At 38.9% G+C, this 17,999-nt stretch overlaps 3 protein-coding genes across 4 annotated transcripts in view; 2 read left to right on the top strand and 1 right to left on the bottom strand.

Annotated features, from left to right (window-relative positions):
* LOC121600935 (probable serine/threonine-protein kinase DDB_G0282963) overlaps window positions 1-17,999 on the top strand; it is a 92,805-nt gene that overhangs the window by 12,638 nt on the left and 62,168 nt on the right. The gene's annotated exons all lie outside the window — the stretch shown is intronic.
* On the top strand, window positions 7,953-10,054 carry LOC121600937. Its single transcript, XM_041929716.1, has 3 exons — window positions 7,953-8,480; window positions 8,554-8,890; window positions 9,027-10,054. The coding sequence occupies exons 1-3, from the start codon at window positions 8,460-8,462 to the stop codon at window positions 9,761-9,763; spliced, it is 1,095 nt and encodes a 364-aa protein (XP_041785650.1). The 5' UTR covers window positions 7,953-8,459; the 3' UTR covers window positions 9,764-10,054.
* Window positions 14,073-15,667, bottom strand: LOC121600936. The gene is made up of 2 exons (XM_041929715.1): window positions 14,359-15,667; window positions 14,073-14,263 (listed from the first exon to the last, which is right to left on the bottom strand). The coding sequence occupies exons 1-2, from the start codon at window positions 15,590-15,592 to the stop codon at window positions 14,157-14,159; spliced, it is 1,341 nt and encodes a 446-aa protein (XP_041785649.1). The 5' UTR covers window positions 15,593-15,667; the 3' UTR covers window positions 14,073-14,156.

Genomic DNA, 17,999 nt, shown 5'->3' with positions numbered 1-17,999 from the left:
TAGTCACAAAAGGACAAAACGCTCCCGGGGAATATTTGGTATATTAAAAGATTTCATGTTCGGGGGAGACGACATAGACGAGCAATTAGCAGCCTTCAGAGCAGCAGAGGATACAAAAATTACACATGTGTCCGAACGTTTGACCCAAACAAATAAAAAACACAATGAGTTAACAGAAAATTTACGTCACCGAATAGACAAACTCTATGATGGTATAGATGTTCTCAGCAAAGAATTTAAGCATAACAAAAATGAAGTTCTAACAAAGTATATACAAGAAACGATCATGCTTACAACCGCTCTAGTACAAGACATGATAAATAAGTATCACGAAATAGATTCAAACCAATTATATTTAGAGGACGAAGAGATGTTAAAACTAACTATACGAAGAAAGATGGCAAGTCATTATAACGTTTTAGAATACTCGGAAATAACCAATAGGAGGATAGAAAAGGGTGAAATAGTCTTTTCTATCAAAAACATAATTGTATCGACAGAAAATTACGAGATGTTTAAAGTCATAGCCATTCCAAACTTTGCCAATCATACGATTTTAGACATACACGAAAAAACAATAGCCATCAACGAAACTAGTTACTTCTACCCGAAGGAAATTGTTAAACTGAACGAATCGCACTACATATCTTCTGAGAAAATAATACAACGAGAACCAGACTGCATAGCATCAGCATTACTACACACAGAAAGTGGTACCAGATGTAGTTCAAAGGAAATAGGGTCAAAGGTCACTGAATTTATACAACTTACAAATCCAAACAGTATTCTGTTCTTCTCTACCAACCCTGATAAGATATTACTAAAATGTAACAAAACACTCACTACCCCAAGCTGCTCAATCGGAATCATAACCTTGTCACTAGACTGTAGCATTTTGACGAGCAAGCTCGAAATACAACCGACGATGCTAATAAAATCTGAGCAAGTTAGAGCATATTTTAAACCCATGTTAAATTTAAGCATATCAAAAGAAGATAAGTCTAACGAAGTAGAATCGGTAACCAGTAACTATGTACTTTTCTCAATAACCATACTAAGTGTTTCTATTACGGTCATCTTGGTTTCCGCGATGTTAATCAAGAAATATCTAAAACAAAATATTGGTCCTCCTCCATGCAGGCCACCCACTTTAAACCTAGAATTGTAACTTCCCTACGAGGATTTACGGGGGGAGGGATGTCGCTGACGACAATTTAGGCTTAAAAAGCAAAGCGTTGCTAGGTCAATAAATGCTGACTAGCTACGTTATGCAACGCGCCAGCGATGCGCGCTGGTTTAACGATTAAATGGAAAAATAGGCTAAGAAGAATAGACTAAGAAGAATATGCTGATCGACGACGGTCAGCATTTTTAGAGTATAAAATCAATTGAATAAATTAATGAAGCCATTACTTGCCAAGAACCAGTTGGTGCGTTCATTATTGTGCTTAAGTCGGCGTGTACTGTGCCTGTCTTAAGCTGCTGCTCCGAAAGACACTTTCGTGTGCGCGACAGGATCAGAATGAAAATTTTAGTTTTTGCATTAAAAGACACACACAATCCACTATACCAGGCCAGGAATGTGAATACCATTTTTCGTGTGAAACAGCTGTCTGCTTTCGGCACACAATCGCAAAGCGGTAGCAGGGGCCCCGTATACAAGAACAGGACAGTTCATCCCAGCCAAGAGCGCACACAACGACATCGATTTAACCATTTCTCGAAAGAAACCTCAACCCACTGAAGCACTGTAGACCAAACGACTTTCGTAGGCTTTTTAACCGTCTTGTGTACGACCAAAAAACTTTACGTAATCGGACAACCGCCTACCCGGGTAGGCCATACATTTTGTATGAAACAATGATGTTTTTGTGGTTAAAAGAGTATATCTTTTGAATTTCTAGTAAGATTTGAATGAAAACTGTCTTAAAGGTTCATAATAATGTTTTATAACACATCGTAGTAAAATTAAAATTTTGAAAATCCTATCGAAATTTTTTTCTATCAAAAATATGTTCTAACTCCACCACCATACTGGCCAGGCCGCATGTTTTATGTGGATGATTAGTCTTTTCTAAGTTTTACTTACGTTTCTTTCAAAAGTTCTCAGAAAAAGTTCAAAAGTTCAGTTCAAATGTTAAAATATGCTCATTATGTTTATTAAAAACCGGCTCCGACCGGCTTCAGACAACTTCGGAACCTCCTCCACTCCAATCCAATGGAGTCGGCTCCGTACCGTACGGCTCGGAAGCTGACTCCACTCCAGCTGCTTTGGAACCGGCTCCGCACCAACGACTCCGCACTCATGGCTCTGAAGCCGGTTTTTACAGATTGCACCAAAAAAATCATTTTGAATAAAGTATCAATCGGGAAGATCCATAAATAGGTGAGTAAATAATGTTGAAAGGAATCTATAAAAAAATTGATAAGTGTTGAACATTGTTCAACAATCACACAATCACATCGGGTGTTAGCTTCTACACTTGCGAGAAGATAGATTCGTTTTTTAGGCTATCATACAATGAACGTTAGTCCAGAGCCGTTGATCCGGAGCCTTTGATTCGTCGCCGGCTCCGGGGCTGTTTGTACGGAGCCAGCTCCGGAACTGTGGTGCGCTTCAAAACACCCATCCCTATTCGGCAGTAACATTATGCCAAAAGTATGAATGTGTTGCGCAGCGACCACATCGAAGGTGGCTGTTTGAATTTATAATTAAATAATTTATATTTTGTTCTTAGTAGGCTATGATAGCTTGTAATTTAGATTATAAAAGGAGGAAATAATTATAATAAATCAGTCTTACACCAGCATTTGATGAGTGCGTTTCTCTGTTTGGTGTTAAGATTCTCCCGGGTGAAGCTTTGGGCGAATACGATTGCCTTCTCGACAACGCTTAACGAAATCAGTAGCGGCGCTACCACGGAATATACCTCCCAATTTACATTGGAAAAGAGGTAACATTTTTGATTGAAACAAATATTGATAGGATTTTTAAAATTCTTATTTTACAACGATATGTTATAAAACATTATTGTGACCTTATGAGACAATTTTTATTCAAATTTGACAAGTAATTCAAAAGATATACGCTTTTAACTATGAAAAACATAATTCTTCCATACAAAATGTATGGCCTACCCGGGTAGGCGGTTGTACATGTGAAGGGTATATAAACTTAAATAACTTAAAAAAATATTTGAACATATTTGATATTTTTTTATATTTTGCACATGGGTAGAAAACATCTTTTCTGAGGCATTTTGAAAATTTGAAATCGATACGATTTTTTAATTCAAAGTAATTTTGGAATAAAGATGCAAGACTTACCCGGGTAGGCGGTTGTACACATGACGGTTAAAGCGACGCGAGCTTGGTGTCAATTTTTCCTGCTAATTTCTCCGGCTACGAGCCGGTGTATTGAAATTTTGTGTAGGGGCCTTTAAATTTTTGTTTGGGTGTGTTGTATGCTTGTGTTGTGTTACGGGTTTTCGGTGGTAGTTAAGCGCAGCGTTCTGTGCATTCCATTTTAGCAGCAAGTTGCTCTGCGTGGTTTTGGGTTTGGGTGTCTCGTGCACAGGCCACCCACAGCAGCAAAAATTGATGGTTTCTCGCTCTGCCCAATACTTTGCGCCAACGATGATAAGGTATTGATTTGAGCTGTGCGCGCGTGTCGAAGCGTTCTTCGCTTGCGACTTTGGTGCAAGTATCGGCAGATTTCTTAGAACATTTAATGTGCTGCTTTGAGTAGTATGGGGCCCCGGTTTTCTGCAGTTTGGGGCCCTCGACAAAATATAGTAAGTGAAGCGAGGGGAAAAATGAATTAATTAAAAATAAGTCTTTTTGAAATAGATGGTAAAAGTCCCATCCAGGGGGGGGGGGGGGGTAGATTCGATACGAAGTCGAACATCCACAATGACGGGGACCCCTAGATCGCCGGGGCCCAGTCCGCCCACCGTTTAACGCGCCACTGCACCCCTAGTAATCTGGTATATACATAATTTAACGCGCCAAGGAGCGTCATGCTTCAACTGTAACACCGTGTGAAAATTTAGCAATTGCATAGAATCGCGCTAAGCTACGAAAGCGTGGTAGCTATTGACTACATCTCCAAAGTTAATATCCCTCTCCTTTTCTCCGTTGTTATGGTGAAATATACAAAAGGATTTTTATTTTTTGATAGAGATTTCAGATTTTGCCGGAAGTTCTTGAAAATTTGATGATATAATCGTCCAATATATTTTTCTAAATCAAAACTAAGAGATTTCACTGTACTCTGTACTCTCTGAGGTGAATCTTCAAGGGACCGTCAGCTTAAAGGGATGCTTTAAGGGTTAAGGAAAAATAATTAAGATGTTGTTATGAAGTATCATAGAAACCACGTTTAAAACATGGCATCCTTGCTCAAATTTTGGCATTTTTGTGAACTGTTATCCACACATTCATCTTAGAGAATTTCAGCTACCAAATCAAATATGCAACTTGAAGAACATTTGCCTAAGGGAGACATACATCTGGAAGAGACACAAAACGTATGGAATATGATGGGACCGTCAAAATATTCATCTTAAAGAAACAATTCACCTTGAAGAGACTGCATATTAGAGATTTCACTCTAGATTCAATTATTTTAATCCAAGTGGCTATGAAATATAAAAATCAATTCAACATATTCAGCCACACCGGTGAACTCGTTCGTCGCGATCCATTCGCCAACACTCATAGTCGCTCAATTGAGTCAATTTTCACGTCATTTGTTACTTATTTTCAAAACTCTGTTATTAGTAGGCGGTTACAAAGAAATTGAACTGTTGTATTCAGGGACCTTCGTTCCCGCTTGTATGTAATGAAATACGTGATGTTTTGAGTCGCGAATCCTTTCAGAAAAGAGTTGTTTATCACTAATATCAACCGTTTTCGCTGAAAATGCAATTCGTGAAGGGCATATGTTAAATTTACAGGGTTTTACAAGTCAGAATCGAATGCCAGCAAAACAATTTCAGAAGCTCAAGATACAGTTTAGCTGTCAAAAGTTTTTATTTGACCTCACCGATGCTATTTTTCACAAGCGTAATATGATTTTTAAATCGCTCAAGTTGTTTTTAGGGGACTTTCGCATCGTTTTGCAAATTCAATAACGCATTTTGAGATTATATATATATATATATATATATATATATATATATATATATATATATATATATATATATATATATATATATATATATATATCTTAGAGAATATATATATATATATATATATATATATATATATATATATATATATATAAAAAAGCGAAAAAAGAAAAAAAAATTAAAAAAAAATTAAGAAAAAATATTTTGAACGAAGTTCTGAGTGTGTCTGAACTCATTGCAATCCGAAAGAAAGCGAGGGGGGCTCTTAAAATGTAATACACATGTATGCAACATGTATCGTGTCGCCGTGACAGTGTATCTCGCTCAATCCGTTAAGCCTGAAAAGTGCTTCTATCGGATCATCTAATCGAGTGCCATTTAATCAATCCGTTAGAGAAAAATCGCATGGATTTTGGTACCGGGGCAGCAACATGCCAAGAATCGACAGGTTCCTGCAGCCTCAGGAACCCATTCACATGTCACACGAATTCATCTACCAACCCAATCAAGCCAGGACAATTTCTGTTTCAATTGCAGGTAGGAAATGTAACCGTCGCCAAAACTCGCAAATGAGCATCTGTTTTGTGCGTTTACGGGGTTTATCTGTATTTTATTATCACCACGTAAGAGACCAGGATGGTGTGTGTGTCGATCAAAAGAGAGAGCTTCGTTACCACATTGCCACTACTTATAAAGCCTAACTGAGTGCCTCTCGCAGGCACTCCCTACCCGAAGAAAGCTGAACATTTCCTGCGCTGGAAACTGCTCGAATTTGCGCAGCGGGAATGTACCAAAATCTGCGAAAATATATTTGAAAAAAATATTTAAAACAAGCGTAGGAGAACGTCTAACACTAATCTAATATTTTTTAATTTGAACATGTTTGATGCTTCAACGACCTTCTATGCATCATGTAGCACAGTGTATAGTGGTTATAATTTTTTTTAATTTGCCGAAATCTGTCTCCAGTTTTTGGGTCTCGACACACACACACACGCACACAGCGCGGGGAAAGTGACCGTTCACTTCTATCATCTATCTATCCTAGTTGTGTTGTCTCTCAGGTAGCGAAATCAAAAATGCATGGACTTTGTAGCCGCAGCGGATGAAAATGTACGCATCAGAATCAGTGTGTTACGATTTCTTTAAAAAAAACGAAATTGATTTTATATCACAATTATCAATACAATTCAGTTTGATATAAATTGATATAACCTTTTATTAAAAACTGTACTTACCAAATAGTTTTCCGTACTGGTTTCACGAGAGAAAAAAACGGACACACACCGACGCGTCTTACCGCTTGCAAACTTGATTTCACACTACCACATTTTCATGTGAACGCGAAGCAACGCCTTCCTCGTGTGGCTATACAGGTATTCCCCGATAAACGCCATACTAGATAGACACGATTTCGCTACACGCTTTTTTTCTAAATTTGAAAGTTCTTTGAACAAATTGTACTAATTTTAGAAATCGAATGTCAAATGCAAAATAAATTCCTTTTGGTTGAATATTTAAACCATTTCAAAAGGTATAACATGAAAAATTCAGTATAAATTAGATCAAATAACTTAGTGGCTAAAACCTACCACTGCATGCAAAATTATACGAAAATTAGCTATAATTTGACTGAAAACCTCGAAATTCGACTTTCGCTAATATTCGAGATATGCTATTGCCTCCGGTCCGCATTGATAGCGTATATCGGGGAGTACCTGTACAACGATACAAAGAGCGGGCGAGAGGAGAACGCTTGCGTGAACGATTGGTGTAGCAAGCGAAATTGGACAAGTCCCAGAAAAGCGAGACGCAAGAGTTTCTCTCTAACGATGGAAAGAGAAGAGCCATATGAAACATGAGGATGTTTGGTGTGACACAGCCAAGTTGCGAGCAAAACCAGACCAACACCCAGAAGAGCGAGGCAGAACGAAAATTTTTCTGAATGTTAGAATGAGAAAGATTATAGATACACATAAAAATCGCGCGATAATGCCGGTTGGGTACCCAACCGACATTATCGCGCGACATTTTAAAATTTTGTATGAGAAAAAACGGACTCAAAACGTTCTCAAATCGTGCTCATTAGCAGCACTAAAGAGCACATTTCTGCCACCGCGCGACAGCGTGTATCATACATGTAGTTGCTGTATGCTACATTTTCAAACTCTCTTGTAAAACCTCCGCTCTCGCATTCGGACAAAAATAATGAGAGAGTGTACAGGTATTCCCCGATATACGCTATTAATGGGGACCGGAGACAATAGCGTATGCCTAATATTAACGTAAGCCAAATTTTAATGTTTTCAGTCAAAATATCACTAATTTTCGTATTAATTTGCTTAAAGTGGTAGGTCACTTTATCATTTATTTGATTTGATTTCAACTGAAAATTAGAATTCTTTACTCTTTAAAATGGTTTTTTTTTTAATTGGCCAGAAGGGAACACTACTTTGCATTTGACATTCGATGCGTCTAATTTGTACAATTTGCTCAAAGAACTGTGAAATTTATAAAATTGCGTATAGCGAAATCACGTATATCGAGTATGGCGTATATCGGGGAATAACTGTATTTGTTTGAATGCCATACACTCTGGATTTGGTATACCAACACAACTACCACATGCTCACAGCGAAAACCAAAGTGGGTAAAATATTGGACAATGGATTTGTCATATGCCGTTGCCGGCACACTCTCACGTTCTTCACCACAATTACAGGGTTTCCAGATTTTTTTTCCAGAATTTTTTATTTATTCTTAAAATATACTGACTCTCAATTCCTTTTTCATTTTTTAATCCAACAATTGATTGAGTGTCTCCCCCTTTCATTTAATTGGTAATACAACTTATCGAATTTTTCCAAAAAGTTATTTCGATAACGTGTTTCAAAAATGTTAACACTAATCCGAATAATTGTGACACACTTTCTAAAATAGTTTTTAGCACACAATATATTGTACGAATGATTCAAAAGAAGAACATCAACAAACAACAACAACAAATCGTGAAAATATAATTTAAAACATAATTAAGCAGCAAATCTTTCGTACACAACAAAACTACTATGGAAACCCTGTCTGCACTTCTCCATCGCATCCAATTCTTCATTTTCTTTGCCTCGTTTCGTTTCGTTGGTGGTCCCCTTGCGTTGTCATTTTTCTTCTTTCTTTTCGGTGGTACAGTTTTGCAGTTCTATCCAAGGCCGTTCGTTCTTATCACTGCACCTGATGAATAAAAATTTGTTTAAAAAATAATGTGTGTGCCGCAATTGTGTGAATTATTGATTGTGTGAATAAACTATTGGTAATAAAAGTATCATTAGAATGGCTACAAAAAATACTATCGTAAGTAGTTCAACTTGAATAGATAAACAAAGTTATGTTTGTACTTATTAGTAAACATTATTTATATCCGTAGGAAAAAGTTAAAAAGAAAAGTATGAAGAATGTCGATGCTTCTATTGAACGCAAGCTGAAAGGAAGCGTTCTACCTTTGCCAGTCACGTTAAAAATGGGTACTAAAGTGACATTGCCAGTTCAATTGAAAAGCAAAGCCGCGGAAATAGTGACCGAAGGAAAAACCGTAGTGTTTTATCCCCTGGTTCCGCCGGTTGGAAAGTACACGCACGTGATCAAATCAAGCGTTCCTCTAACGGAAGCTTCAGTACCGGTTTTTGACTTCAATAGCGCTGTGGGGCCGATTCGTATGAATGTGACCCGCCTTCAGCCTTCGAGTCCGGTTGTCCTTCCTTCAAGTAAGCCTCTAACGCATGGTGCAGAAGCATTTCCGTGTCGAAACAGGCTAAAATTGCCTCTTTCATCATCATAGTCGATTAAGCTTCCTTCAACATTACCAAAGCGTTCTACGAATGTTTTTTTATATTATTGCAGGGCCAGTGAATGATGAGATCAAATTACAACCGCAAAGTGTGGCAGCCGAATCTTCCAGCAAACTTTTATCATCAATGTTACGATCAGAAGAATCATCAATGTATCCATCTCGAAACACGATCAGCCCGCCACTTTCCCCGCCGTTGTTTGAGCTTCCTTCGTCAATCCTTTCAAACTCTTTTACAAACGAAACAGATTTGAATAACTTTGAAGGGCCAGTGTTGCTAGATGTTATCGAATTGAAACCGCCAAATCCAGAAGCTGGATCTTCTAGTCAGCCAGTAACTTTAACGGAAGGTATACAATCAACTTCGTTGCACAACTCGGTACAATCATTACCTTCGTTATCTATACCTTTTCCGCCATTGCACGTTCAAACTGACTCAAATCAAAATATAACTGCTTTCGATCAGATGCTAATCATAAAAAATCAGAACACAATAATATCCAAATTGGATACCATTATAAGTGAACAGCGAATTTTGCGACAAGTCTTTGAACATGCGTTACAATCTAACATGATTGGTTCGAATGATCATTGCAAAATGACATGCTTTAAGTTAAGCCCGATAAATGATGCGAAGGAATTAAAAAGTTTTGATGAACAACTGGGAACTGATCGAGAATTTCGACAAAAATTAATACAATATATTAGATACAAAACAAACGATACACGCACGGAACACCTGTTACACTGTGCGATTGATATATGCTTCTCAAAAAAAAAATTTTCATGAGCTCACTTGGACAGGACGCTTGTCATCAGATTTGCACAAATTCTGTATACAAAGTTATACAAACGTGTTAGCTAGGATTTAAAGAGCTAGGAGGGTTTTCACATCAACAGCTAGAAGATTTAAAAAAAAAAAACCAAAAACAGTAATCGACGTCAGCAAATAACGTACCAACACCAACACCAAGAACCAAAACAAAGCAAGAAAATATCTTGCCACACTCCATGTAAAGGTTAAAAAAAATTAAAATAATTATAAAATAGTTGAACTATTTGAACTGGGATTTTTAGAATAAAATTAGGAAGGACTTTATTTTTGTATTTTTTATTTATTTATTTTTTCAATTAAGGATACCATGCACTACCAAAATGGATAGATTACTAAATGAACTTAATAAAACGAAAATAACTTACGAAATATTTTATTCTGGCTGGTGGTGTGCATTACGAGGTTCAAATAATGTATGCACCACGGGAACAAACAATGCATCTCCTTGCCCGTTCTATATAACGGAACAATATTTGGCAATAATATCGTTTGGTTCAAACTCAACCAAAGAATCAGATACATTGTTTACATTGCCCTTGCATATGTACAAAATCGCAGAAGATATGGGACGGTCAAAATACTCCATCTTTTCGGCCAGTACATTACCAATTATTTTTATATTATTATTGTAGGCTTTTGCACTACGGTACCGTACAACCTCAAATTTTGAGGACAAAAACCATCCATCTCGGTTACCTTCTTTTAAAACAAATTCACGTAAGTGGATATTTATCTTATCTCCGAAATTTAGAGTATAGCAAGGATGATCCTTTTCCAACGACTTCGGAGCTAAGAGGTGATCAAGTTCGGATAAACGATTAATCACTTGTTCCAGATTTTTATGCCCATGCCTCAAAAGGTGCTTCTGCATTTGCAGACAATTTTCATATGTATATGCGCTGAGTGTTCTAAGGTTTCCTAAATCATTTACCTCATCATATACGTGCAAAAGATTATGTACATTGCTGCTAACATAACCTTCCCCATATATACGACTATATTCTTTTACATAAAGTGCTAGCATATCATCAGCGACTTTCCAATGGCTTTTGTAAAAGTCGGTAGACAGCATAGTTATGGCACACAAATATAAAAGAAAATGGTCATATGCTTCTGAGGTAATGCGATCCTTCAGTACATAAATGCTAGCATAATGTAAAAATGCACTATATTCGGAAGCTTTCCAAAACTTGACATCCTACAGGGTTGGGAATTTTCTGTGGAATTCAGATGGTAGTGCAATTCCAATCAAATCTTTAGAAATGATTTTGCATGTTTCTTCCGACCATTTTGGTGCTCCCCATTGACCAAAAGTATAGCCCCGCACATTTTTACGTGTAACACCGTAGTCTATCAAATGCAGGCCATCCGCAATAGACGCGGCATTCACAATATTAATTTTTTTAAGCTTTAGGAGTGGCGTTATTTCCTTGTGATGCTCGCCATATAAACCCAAGCGAAAATTTCTGTCGGTTCTTGGAGGGAACGTTGAACCAGTAGGAAAACACATGGCTTTGGAAATTGGATGCCGATATCCAACAACCGTGCATTTCATACATCCGTGTTTTCCTCCAAAACTTTGTACACCTATAATAAAAAAAAAAAAATTAGAATGGTATAAGTCACGAAATAAGTTGCAAAAATCTACCTTTGATAAAAGCGCGGGCCGGTGAATCTGCAATAAAGGCACGTACTTTTATTTTCACGGAAGTGGGATTGCGGCCTAATTGAATGCGTTTTTCCATTAGCAAGTTCAACTCATCCACCAACGGAGTAAGGTACTCGTCGACGGAAGACGGCTTTGATTGGCCGCAAAAAATAGCAACGGTCATTGGTCATCGTATAAATCCCCATTAATATTGGCCAAAATGTTGTGCGTGAACTTTTGTGCAGAGGCAACCCGTCGATAAAAAAAGTGAGCGACAATTCAGCATTTGCTTCAAACTGCACATTCCTACCAATGTAAAAAATAAATAGACAATTGTATTCTGAGGAAAAGGGGTGAATGTTGTTACCCACCTAAAAGTATTCGTAAGGCATGTTCCAACACCTTGGTACCAATACTGCCCTGTACCGATGTTTGTAATATTAGGCTTAGTTGCTTTATTTGTTCGCAATAAAGTACGTGCATCCTTGGGGAGTCTATGAGTTGTTTTCTCTCGGAATATTCTAAGCAACAGATTAATCGATGTGTGTGGGATATTTGAAGATGGAGCCCAAAAGCGAATACATTCTTCCAATGAATGATCTTGTAGATTAAATCCTTGATCTGCCGAAACATCGGCACCATCATCATCGATTCCTACACAATTAACGCCCTCGGAGAATTCATCTTCTACATTAAGAGACAAAATACTCCCGTTGACTGGTTCAGGTGTACTCGCAGCCTCTGATACTATATCTTTAAAAAACAAAAAACAAATCAAAACCATAATTGTACTACAAAAAAAAAAAATACAGCAAGCACAAAAGTGGCGATCAGGTACACCCCGCACTTGTACAGTCTGCTCCCGAGTTACGCGGGTTCGACTTACGAGGGTATCTAAATTGGACAAATCAAATATCAAATCAATACAATTTGCTTCAAGTATTGTCCAATGCAGTACACATTGCATTTTCATAAATAATATATATAGCATATAATATATAGCATAAACTGTCTACCTCTATCGGTATTAATTTTTAATGGGCACCCAAACCGTGGAATATAATTCCTAACGAAAGTTTTTGCCACCGTTAATGCTTGAGATATTTATCAGCCACAGGGTAACACTCCGGCCAACGAGTGAAACGATCCACGATGGTTAACAAATAGGTCATTTCTTCTGAAGGCGGTAATGGCCCTACTATGTCCATGTGCACATGTTCAAACCTTCCTTTTGGAATGGTTATTGCTTCTAACGGAGAACGAGTGTGTCGACCAACTTTTGTCTTTTGACATCCTTGACATTCCCGAGTCCAGTTGCCCACATCCGTGTTCATCGAGGGCCAGAAAAATCTTTCTGATAAGAGTTTCCGTGAGGCACGAATACCTGGATGAGACAAATTGTGCAAGCGGTAGAAAATTGATTTCCTTAGAGAAAGAGGGACATATAACCTATTACGCCCTGTGGATGACTCAAACATTAGGTAGTTCTTATCGAGAACCAGGCCATTCAATGTATTTTGTTTAATTGTTTATTGTATTTAAGTGATTGGCCAAACAAGCGGCCTTATCACTTAATTAAAACTAGAACTTAAATAACTAACACAAAGAGCAGGTTAAACGCAGTGTACAATGTCAAGACGGATCAACAGAATCTTGTAGGTTGGTGTAGGTCAAATGAAGTGTAACACTGATTAAATTTACGGGCCATGGAAGTCATAGGGTCGTTCTCTGTATGCACGTCTTGTAAGGTCAGTTCTTATTAGTCTGTTGTTACGGATCACTCTAGGAGGGACATTTATGTTGACTCTAGCCAGAAGTTCTGGCGAATCTATCTCACCGACAATAAGTTTGGACATAAACGTACATTGGGCATTATCACGTCTCCTAGCAAGTGTGTCCAGACCAAACAACAAACAACGAGTATGATACGATGGACGAGGGGTTACATTACGCCACGGAGTGAAGTGTAGGACAATACGTGTAACTCTCTTTTGGACAGCTTCTATTCTATTGGACTACACACTAGAGAACGGACACCAAACTGTAGAACTAAACTCGAGGATAGAACGAACATAGGACTTATACAGAGTTAACAAGCAATGCGGGTCATTGAGCTCTCTCGAATGTCGACGAATAAATCCTATCGTTTTGTTAGCTTTGTCTAAAATATCACAGTAATGTTGTCGGAAATCTAGTTTACGGTCCAGGGTGACTCCCAAATCCCTGACCGTATTGCACCTAGGTAGTTGTGTCGCTGATATGCTATAGTTATACTTTATTGGACTAGCTATTCTAAAGAACGACATTGACGTACACTTATCAACAGAAATTATCAGGTCGTTATAGTTGCACCAGTCAGAAAAAACATCAACCGATCTTTCCAGAGAAAGAGAGTCGGAAGTTTTCCGTACGACATGAAACAGCCTAACATCATCCGCATAAAGCAGACAATCTGATTCCGTAATGGCCGGTGTGACGTCGTTAATAAAAAGCGAGAACAGCAGTGGTCCCAAGTTGCTGCCTTGAGGAACGCCAGATGAACTCTCGAAAACGTTAGAGGAAACACCATCGACTTGTACGTAGTAGCTACGTTCAGATATATAGGACCTGAACCAATTCACCAGCGGAGTAGAGAGACCGATCCGGGCGAGCTTAGCCAACAGCAAGCGATGGTTCACACGATCAAACGCAGCCTTAAGATCAGTGTATACTGCATCCATCTGAGCTCCGGAAGTAAAGGCTGCATGGCAGTTGGAGACGAATTCCACCAGGTTTGTGGTAACACTGCGTCGAGGAAAGAAACCATGCTGGCGTGTAGAAATATAAGAACGACAGTGATACATTAGCGAGTTTTGTATGACGATCTCAAACACCTTGGCACAAGAAGGCAAGGTGGTTATACCGCGGTAGTTCTCAGCAGAGTTTTTATCCCCTTTTTTGTACACCGGAAACATCACAGAGGATTTCCAGGCCGTGGGTACAGTACTTTGTGCAAAAGAGAGTTGGTAGATTTGAGACAGAGGCTCTGCTAAAAATTCGCGGCATTTGGCAAGGATTGCCGTAGGAATACCATCGGGTCCAGGGTTGTATGAGGTTTTGACCTGCTGCAGAGCACGTAGTACAGTATCTACCGAGATAATAATATCGCGTACGTCAATGTCAACAACATCACGGGGCACATTATTTAAAGCTGCTTCTAATGATAAGCTTGCATCATCCGTAGTAAAGCAGTCCTTGAAACGATCAGCAAATAAGTTGCACATGCCTTCCTTACTGCTTGTGGAGACGTTGTTATATGTGAGAACATCGGGGAGCGAGCTGTTACCGCGTTTTGATTCAACATACCTCCAGAATCGTGTTGGGTGTCTGATGAGCGAGAATTTCACTCGAATGAGATAACGAGTATGAAGTTGTCTGTTATAGCTTCTATATACATTCTGGGCAGCAATGAACCTTAATTTGGAGTGTTGTGTACCATTTGTACTGTAAAAGCGAAAGCATGACGCTTTGTTTTGCTTTAGACGGCGTAAACGTGCATCAGACCATGGTGGACTGCGACGCGGTGGCATTAGAGGACAGCAATCAGATATAAGCGCCAGTAGTGTTGTGTTAAATAGTTCCAATGCTGAGTTAACATCCGGATTACCTTCCAGGAAAGACCAGTCAGTAGATTGAAGCAATTCAGCTAGACGGATAAAGTTAGTTCGCCTGTAGTTACGTGTGCCGGACTCACGGTTTGGTGAGGTAGAACGCCAGGAACGAGCTGTATTGCCAGCACCAGTTAAGTGTAGTTCAACAGGAGGATGATGAACATCAACGGCAACCATAGGGAAAGGTGACACCACCGGTGGGGCACAATAATGTAGGATCTCGTCAGAGACAATTATGAGATCGAGAATGTTATTCGATGCATTAGGTATAAAGTTGATCTGAGAAAGTCCATTACTGTAGATGCAGTCAAGCAAAGAGCGACAGTTATCCGTAATACGTGAGTTCTCATAATTGATTCGAAGTGCAGGAACATTAGAATCATCGGTGTTCCAGGAAAGATTGGGGAAGTTAAAGTCCCCGAATAGGAGAAACGTATCGGTGGTTGCACAAGCAATATTATCTATGGTGGAGCAGATAGTTTGCATGGTAGTAGAGTTGTTTACTAAATCTGGAGGAATGTACACTACGCCCGTGATAAAAGTACGTTTATTACCATAAACTCTTACCCAGAGTTTCTCAACGGTATCCTGTGTAGGACAAAGTATTGTACGTAGATGTGAAGCAACGGCAATAAGAACCCCGCCACCGATTGATTTTTTACTATTTTTGCTGCTGCGGTCTGTTCTATACACTGTATAATTATCCGGGAACAATTCCGAGGAATAAATCGTTGAATCCAACCATGTTTCAGTCAGGATAATAACGTCATAGTGGGTTGTAGAAACATAGTCAAATACTTGATTGCATTTAGATTTCAATCCTCTAACGTTTTGGTACAGGAACAATAGTTCGTCAGTATTATTACGGCAGGCGACCCCTGTAGGATTGACATGATAGCCGTGCGATTGTGTTTGTGTAGTATCCGTTCTTTGGCGATGGTTTGTTTTGGTTTCACGATCATTAAGTTGCGTGCGCCTTTCGTCAAGCACTGCCTCAGTAGAAAAAATATTGTTTGTTGTAGGAAAAACAATCGTCTGGTAAGTGCAATTATTATTTACTAAAGTTGTTTCATCGCCGGTGTTCTTCGTTTCTTGAGTCGTGTCAGGATGATTTGTGTGATTGTAAGTGTGCGCGATGTGCGTGGACTGAATACCGGTGAATATTAGTGGGTTTGTGGTGTTGGTGATGTGCGTGGAGTGTGTGCCGATAAAATTGTGTGATCCAGCAGTGGCGGTGACCGAATGTTTAGCACCGTAGGCAAAGTTGTAGGGGTGGAGAGACCCATTGGCGGTTGTATACGAAAATTTGCACTAGGCTGTTGAGTTCGGTAGTCAATGAATTCACGTACTGATAGGCCAAGAGGCCAGGTGTCAGGGGAAAGAGCCTTGTCACGTAGTGAAAAAGGCACTAACACTTTAAACGACAGGAATGAGAGTATAGCCGTATTTGTACCCTGGCGAATAAGACAGTATGCTGTAGCATCGTCAATGGATAAAGCTTGTTTGACCATTTGTACAATTTGGTCACTGGTTGTATCGGGAGAGAGCCGGGAAATATACAACGCGCATTTTTGCACCGCGGAATGAGCGGGAACTATTTTGATAGGAAAAGCTGCTATATCCTTTTTTGTGCCAGTTATCACAGGTGGTGCATGAGTTTTGCGTTGAACATCGTCAATTCGCTTCGTATTGTTGTTTTGGCTATTTCTTTGATTGCTCGTAGCACCGAATGTAAACAATGCGTGATTGTCCTTAATGACATCGGAAAACAAACGTTTGGATGGATTTATGCGACGAATTTTTGCGGGAGGGTGACTGCTACGTGGAGTTTTTAGGTCAAGTTGGCTCATCCGTGCCAACCCAGTTTTAATTTCGTTAGTCAATGGCTCCATAACGGTCTTGATGCTTTCGGCGACTGTTGTTATTTCCGCCTGGAAGCCAGATTGCATGGCTGCGTCTTTTACGAACTTGGTGCGCGGATTCATAAATACGTTGTTGCAGCCAATACAGCACCAGTGTAATTGTTTATATTCCGCAATGCGCAGGAACAGATCAGCAGGAACCGAAGTGCAGCGCTGGTGAAATGGGGAGTCGCACAGGCAGCAGCTGATAGATGCCTCCACAATTTCCATAGTGCAGACGGGGGCAAATGCAAATACGGGCCATTCTACGGGAGCGGTGCAGGTTTTCGTTGCAGCAACAAGAGCGATGCTAACCGAGCCGATGTGTTCGTCATTTCTTACAATTTACAATCGATTTCCTAAGTCACACCATTTGTGAAAAGGGAATAAGTCCAACCTCGGATAAAATTGAAATAATTTGCAATTTTCCCTTGTCAACTACAGTAAAACAACTTCGAATAATTTTGGAAATGGTAAACTAATACCATTACTTTATTCCCAATGATTTACACAAGTTGAGAACGCTACACCAACTGATGAAGGAACACAGCAAAAAGAGTAAGAAAGAATCCGTATGGTTAGACGAATGCGAGAAAGCTCTAAAACACATCAAAAGTGAGCTATCGAACGCCACCATGCTTGTGCATCCTAAGTGTGACGCCATTTACACACTGAAAACTGATGCATCCAATTTTGCCGTTGGGGCAGTTTTGCAGCAAGTCAACCAAGGAATACCGGAACCTCTTGCGTTCTTATCCAAGTCAATGGCGCCCACAGAACAGAGGTTGTTTATGTTTATGTTTATGTTTATGTTTATGTTTATGTTTATGTTTATGTTTATGTTTATGTTTATGTTTATGTTTATGTTTATGTTTATGTTTATGTTTATGTTTATGTTTATGTTTATGTTTATGTTTATGTTTATGTTTATGTTTATGTTTATGTTTATGTTTATGTTTATGTTTATGTTTATGTTTATGTTTATGTTTATG

The sequence above is a fragment of the Anopheles merus genome, unplaced genomic scaffold (genome assembly GCF_017562075.2).
Source record: "Anopheles merus strain MAF unplaced genomic scaffold, AmerM5.1 LNR4000012, whole genome shotgun sequence".
Classification (NCBI taxonomy): Eukaryota; Metazoa; Arthropoda; class Insecta; order Diptera; family Culicidae; genus Anopheles; species Anopheles merus.
The sequence above is the reverse complement of the archived record's forward strand: the minus strand, read 5'-3'. Positions and strand labels throughout refer to the sequence as shown.